Source organism: Micropterus dolomieu, linkage group LG10 (assembly GCF_021292245.1).
Source record: "Micropterus dolomieu isolate WLL.071019.BEF.003 ecotype Adirondacks linkage group LG10, ASM2129224v1, whole genome shotgun sequence".
NCBI lineage: Eukaryota > Metazoa > Chordata > Actinopteri > Centrarchiformes > Centrarchidae > Micropterus > Micropterus dolomieu.
The window spans coordinates 16,192,775-16,199,631 of NC_060159.1; the positions used below are offsets into that span (position 1 = coordinate 16,192,775).

Sequence of the window (6,857 nt, forward strand, 5' to 3'; positions counted from 1 at the left end):
GGGGGGGGGGGGGGTTTGAGCGCATATGTACAGCAGATATCTTACAGACTCGTTAGCACTTACATTTGTATTTCTCCTCCAGGTGTCCCTTGGACAAAGAGAGCAAACCGATCTTCATGGACAGCACGCGAATCTTCCCACTGCGACCACTGCAGGGACCACACACACACACACACACACACATCAGACACTGGCAATAAGTCAGTGATATTAATTGTGGGTGTTTAATTCAGATCTGAAATATACGCACGGCCAGAAAATCAGTATGTGCATGCAAAGAGAGGAAATAAAGTGTGTATGCATGCAATAATATTTTCACCGTGGGAGAGAGCTGATGAGAATATTCATACATTTTCTGCACACCTACAAGCAATGTTTAGACCAGTAAGAAGGGCTTTTTACAGCATGTGAACACACATGTCATTACACATGCTGTTTAGACCAGTGCAGAGTTTATTTGACGATGTGTGTATGTGTGTCTGGTCTCAAACAAACACAGTGTGTAACAGCATTGAAAGCATGCCAACTGAGGCACTTGCCTCTAGCATGTTGACAATGCTAGAATATGTAGATTAATAATTAAGCATCAGTTCTGCCACTTTCAACCAATCTGATCTGACACATGGCACATGTTTAAATCTGTAAACAAGCAACTGCATGAAGATACAAACTTCATAGGATGCAGGCGGCAACATGCACAATTCATAGGTTCTGTCAAAATCTGTGACAAATTTAGAAAAGAAAGGCGACTTTTTCATAACCCCCGCGTCCTGAAAGCCAAACAGATGGCATACATACGTGTCGTAAACGTTGAGCAGCCAGTTGAGACACATGTCAACGCAGAGCGGCACATTAACCAGGTCTTTGTGCTCCTGCTCCAGACCGTCGTAGATGGATGTCAGGCAGTTGATGACGTCGGGAACAGACAGCAGCTGGTTGTTGTTGGTGAGCTTGTGCTGCTCGAAGGTGTTCTGGGCCACACTGAGGTCCAACAAGTCCACTGCAGATGAGGAGGTAGTGGGGGGGCGGGGAGGGAAGAGAAGAGTTAGAAGGGTGGGCAGAATGAGAGGCATTAGACAGAAAGAAAAATAGAGGACAGAATGGGAAGGAAACAATGAGACAGAAAGAAGGAGGATTGGGAGAAATAAAGAAAGAAAGTGGTGAAAAAGTGAGGAGAGTGGAGGAAGGTTAACAAGAACAGAGAGTAGGAACAAAGTAAAAAGTTAAGAAAGAAATTACATAAGGGGCGACAGGGAATGCAATAAAAAAGAAGGCAAGTCAGAAACATTAGTAACCTTTTAGACTTGATCTTTGGACTTTCAGAAGTGACTCAGGTTTTTCTAAAAATGCCAACAAATCTTAACAGGATGAGGAGCTGAAAATGGCACAGACTATTAATAGAGGCACTTCAAAACTGCAGACTTGACTGATACTGTGTCCAAAATAGTTTTAAAAAAACTAACTGCGAGAGTCTGCCAGGAGTACAGACAGACCGTTGTGGTGAAATATTAATATGAGAGAGAAATCTGAACTGAAAAAGACAAATGAGAAAATAATGTACGAGAGTCAGACTCAGAGTCTAATTTCTTCTAATTTAATTTGTTGGCTACATCTTCAAAGATAAAGCAAAATAGGAATGTTGTATTTATATCAATGTCTCAATTATCTTTCCATTGTCTGCTGTACTGTAGCTATCACTTACATATCTTGAGAGTAGGGAGAACATTTAACAACACAGGCTAATTGAGTAGGCACAAAAATCTGCCAGCGGGGTGAGATCATTTCACTCATTAAAAACATCACCTGCATCAAGAAATTCCTAGAATTATCACTCGATTTCGATTATTACTCGATACAAGCAAGTTTTGACAACGTAGTGTGTTCACACTGGAAAAAAGTGTCAAAATAAAGTACCCTCAAAGCAGACAGCATGTATACTAAATAAGTCCCATTTTTGAGTTTGCTGTTGATGCACACCGTTCTCCCTCAAAAAATCTTGGAACCTAAAAAAAATATTTGGATGTCTATTTGTGGGAAGGGGATTACGGATTATATTTACTCATTGCCATTGACGGCAACGTTGCCCTGCACCATTGCTCTAAAAGTTGCTCTGTGTATCATCAGCTTAAAGCTCACTAATTAACATGTTGTCTCATTTGTTTGTGTGGGCAAGAAAGGCAATTAACAGTACTTCCCAAACTGTTGAACTATTCCTTGATGCCTTAACATGATTTTACAAAGCCAAGCTCAGATTCTGAGGGAACCTTAATTAGACAACAATGACAACCAGTTAACCCTATCTCTGTTCAAAACATGAAGACATGGCTATGGGTTAAAAACACATACACAGTGTGTCGTCTGCTACAGGTGGTTAATTAGCGTGACCAAAATGAAGGCTATTACAGTGTAGACATAGATCATTACCACTAAAATAGCGTCACAAGCATTTCTACTTACTTATTTAGACCTATCCCTTAGGTGTGTATGTATTTTCAGGGCACTGATTATAGCATATTGCTTCAGATGTATCCAACAAATACTATAATACAGGAGGTTCAAAAACATTTGTGAGTGTGACTACTGTGTCTGCACCCATCTACCTATACTCCATAATACAAACTTATGTTCCTTCTCGGCCACTACGCTCCTCCAACAAACGCCGCCTGGCTCTGCCATTCCTTCACACAAAGCAATCCCAGTCCCGGCTGTTCGCATCTGTGACATCACGACGGTGGAACGAGCTACCACACGCCATCAGAGCAGGGGCGTCCCTCTCTAACTTCAAGAAGCTCTTGAAAACTTATCTCTTCCGAGAACACTTCCACTTATAACACCTCTAACTCGTAACCTCTAAGATGCACTTCCTGTGCTCTTCTTCTTCTATCCCCTTACAATGTATTGATAGCACCTTTTTGTATTGATTGCACTTTTTGTTAACTCTTACTTCCTTCCCTAGGTATCTACCCCATTGATGTGATATGTACCATGAGCTCTAGTATTTATTGCTGCTCTTACTAGTATGTATTGTCAGTTGTAGATCTGTATTTGATGCTGTTATGAGTCTGCAGTTCTCCTCCCCAACCCCTTGTGTTTATGTTCTCTTCCCTCCCTGTGTCTCCTGTTAGTCTGTTTGTCTCTCTGTGTTGTCTGGGCGTGGCTTCTCACTCTGGGCCTGGCGCTCCACCTGCACACCTGATCCACATTCCACTAATCAAGACTCTGCAGTATATCAACCCGGTTCTTCACCCCACTTGTTGCCAGCTTACTTGGTATTTGCGCTCGTGTTATATATTCTATTGTTTGTTTCTTGTGAGATCACTTACCTTGTCTCCCTGTGCTCAGGATTGCTGGCTGCTTGGAAATTCTGCCACTGCCTCACTCAGCTCACAGCCTGCCTGGAAGTTCACTTGCTGGTTTCCATTCCCTGGTCTGCCCTCTGCTCTGCTCTCACCTTTTCAATAAACTTTAAATTCCTGGATCTGCTTTTGAGTCCATTCGCCTAGTCTGCCATAACAGATGCTCTGTTGATGCTTTATGTTGTTCCTCAAATGTAAGTCGCTTTGGATAAAAGCGTCTGCCAAATGAGTAAATGTGAGTGAACCACTGGACAAAAGTTTTCATAATTTATGAACCCTCTGCAGTTCTGTGTGCACCGCTCCCTCTGACCCACTAGCACTTTTCCACAAACCATTTAAACCCTCTCAACTCATCCTCTCACTAGAATCTCCTCATTTGCCCCGTCACTTGCTCCTCATCAACCCTTCTGCGGCTCCCTCGCCTTATGTTACCCCCCCTGTTCTCCAGACAGCACTAATTACTGGGGTGTATCCACATGGAGCTGGCACAGCAGGGCAGCCATGCTGTCACAAAGCAAAACTTTACTTCTCTCTAGCTTTCTGACTACACACACAGATATGAAGCTGGGAGACTGTCGCACGTTAGCGGGATGACATGCAACCTCATTTGTGCTTCTCCAGCCCCCTGGCACAGACTTAACCCAATTAGTCAGTTTATAGTGTCCCCTGCGTGTGTGTCATACACACACACTTACAAACATTGATACAGGCACACGCAAGTCTCCAAGCACAGATTCCAAATGATTCCAGGCTAATAACTAATAACTACTGATCCTTCTGCTGTGTGTTTGTATGTGCGTGCTTTGTGCTATGTCTGTTCTAATCTAATGGATGAAATTGAATTGCGGTGCCCCAAGTCGAAATCACTCAGGCTAATGCATTCCCATCAAAAGCACACACATGCGATCAGAGAGGCAATATGAGATAGCAAACGAAAATGTCTGACTCACTCAAACTCATTAACGACCAACAAACACAATAACACACTTTGATACCCACGATTGTTCAGGTGCACACACACCGACAAGAGGCATTTGATTCACACATGCACACAGAGCAAACTACCTACAAGCAGCAGGATGTAAATGAGCAGTGTGGGCTCGCAGTGCGTGTTGCTATCATAATGTCAACAGCTGGATAATAGTTAACAATTGTCACCATTACTACTACAAAAGGGGGATTCTGCATGCACCTGCAGTGCGTGTGAGATGGGGGTTGATGGCCACCTGAGACTGGTGATAATAGCCGCCAAAGCTTCCATCATAAACAAGAAAACAGCAGCTCGTGTTGAGACACTTTTTGAAAAAATCCCACCTGCGTACTCCAAATGAGGCTATGCTCAACAGCTAAACACAAGCACCAGCTGTGACTGTGCATGGACAAAACCATGCACATCCACACACACACACAGGCTGACACAGTGTGGGTAATTTTAAAGCCAAAATATCCTTTGGCTCCTGCGCGGTTTCAGGCACAGCGTCTGGCAAAGCTTCAAATCATAGCTGCATCCCCTCATTGCACCCAGACTTCAAAAGAAGCAGACCACTGTTGTAGGTATTAAGGTGTGTTTGAGTGTGTGTGTGTGTGCATCTTACTTACAACACAGTGCTTTCTGTAGTCTGCGGATCTTCATGGCTGTTCGGTACGCTGAGAATCTCACATTGTTTAAGTCCGCTACAGGCAGACATAGAGATGGAGAGATGAAAGGTAGATGGACAAAAAGAAAATGGAGGCTGAAAATCTGAAAATAAAGCGCAACAGAATTCTGCCTACAGGGCAACATAAGCAGGACCACAGTCTTAAATGAAAGCCAACTTTTTGTTAGTTATTGTCTATGGATATGACCGAGTGGAGGGGTGGCTAATGTGGACTGTGTAATTAGGTTAGTGAGTTCTGTCTCAGTGGGGGCTGGTGCTATTTGCTGAGCTGCCGGCCTACAGCAAATGCTCCCTAAGTTTCACAGCTTATTAGTTATCCGGCTGCTCATTAAAGAACAGTCATACTGACCAGCCCACAGGGACAGAGGCGTGCATATGGATATTAACAGGGAGCAGGGGAGAGAGCAAAAAAAGATCAGGGTGCAATTTCCATCAAGTTAAATGTAAGGAGTAAACTAACTAGACAAGAGAGTTAATCCCTCAGCAGAAAACGGCCTCTAAAAGATCAACATGCAAGCTGCAATTTGTAACATGACTTTATTTCCTCTCATGTTCATTTTGACATTTTTGACAAATCAAAACAAAAGCCATATTTGCCACCAATGCATGAGCATGCCAGAGCCCTGTAGAAGCTGCAGATGCACCTACACGTAATCATTTATGAAATGTGACACTACCGCCAATTATGAAAGTGTTTTTGTGAAATGGATCCGTAGACCTTTATCTATAATTTCTTTTAACTCTCTAATCTTTAATTGTATTTAAATGTCTTTTATATTGCCCTATATTGCTTTACGTTTTATGTAGAGCACTTTGAATTGCCTTGTGGTTGAAATGTGCTACACAAATAAACTGGCTTTGCCTTTAAAAGACTAATAGACTGCCATAAAACAGGCTTTATTTATCTAATTAGGGTAAGTTCAACAAAACAAAACATTTTTTATGACTTGCCTCCGGTGGTATGTAACCATGTAGAGAGTTTGGAGTTATTTGCCCAGGTTTTGAAATATCTGTCTCTAAAATGTTTGCCTCCATCCCAAACGGCAGCAACAGGACTTCTGTTTGTGGTGGTCACAGCGTTGACAGATGTTACAGTTTAAATATCAGAAGAAGTTTAAATATTCAACAGCACTTTTTTTTGGAATTCGCAGTCCCATTACTCACAAATAATGTGCAGAACACACCATGATAAAAGTTTTAATTGGTTCACTTATTTCTGAAGAATGCTTAAAAAACAGTTGACAGTGAATTCTGTAGATTATCCAGGGTGACAGGAACAGGGTTTCTGGACAGAAATGTTACTGCGGTTACATTTTTCCCCACTACAAATGAAACTCGCTTCTATTGTTTTGGTGTGTAATTGTGTGTGTGTGTGTCTTACCTAGTGACTGGTAGAGCTCTGTCATCTTTGGATGATCCCAGCAGGTTGTCTGTGTCTGGTGACTGAAAACCACAACAACAGAGGAGAACAATTAGACTGAGGAACACACAAAAAAACCCACATAAGCTGACACACATCCAGAACAGGAGCCACTGACGTCAAAACACACACGCACAGATACTGACACTTGTATGTGTCTGTATGTGCTTATCACAGAAGTAAAAAAAAAAATACAACCCGATAGACAGAACTACCTGGAAAGCTAAGATACACAAAAACACACACTCAAATTAGCACAAGCAGACACAAAAACCTGGCAAAGGAACACCTACTTGGAACAGCGCACACGCTAACATCACTATTATCATCATAATTTGGCGCGTGCAGACACTGTCAATTGCTTTATTGCCAGAGATCGAAAAAGCTCCTCTGAATGAAAGAACAGGCATACACACACACACA

General features: G+C 42.3%; 1 protein-coding gene across 6 annotated transcripts in view; it reads right to left on the minus strand.

Annotated features, from left to right (window-relative positions):
• The window catches only part of utrn (utrophin), a 192,022-nt gene that overhangs the window by 42,090 nt on the left and 143,075 nt on the right, over window positions 1-6,857 (minus strand). For all 6 annotated transcript variants that reach the window (XM_046061226.1, XM_046061229.1, XM_046061228.1 and 3 more), the window contains 3 exons: window positions 4,956-5,030; window positions 799-1,000; window positions 64-149 (listed from right to left, as the gene is read on the minus strand). In XM_046061226.1, the coding sequence (XP_045917182.1) occupies window positions 64-149; window positions 799-1,000; window positions 4,956-5,030 (363 nt within the window). The remainder of the gene's footprint in view (window positions 1-63; window positions 150-798; window positions 1,001-4,955; window positions 5,031-6,857) is intronic.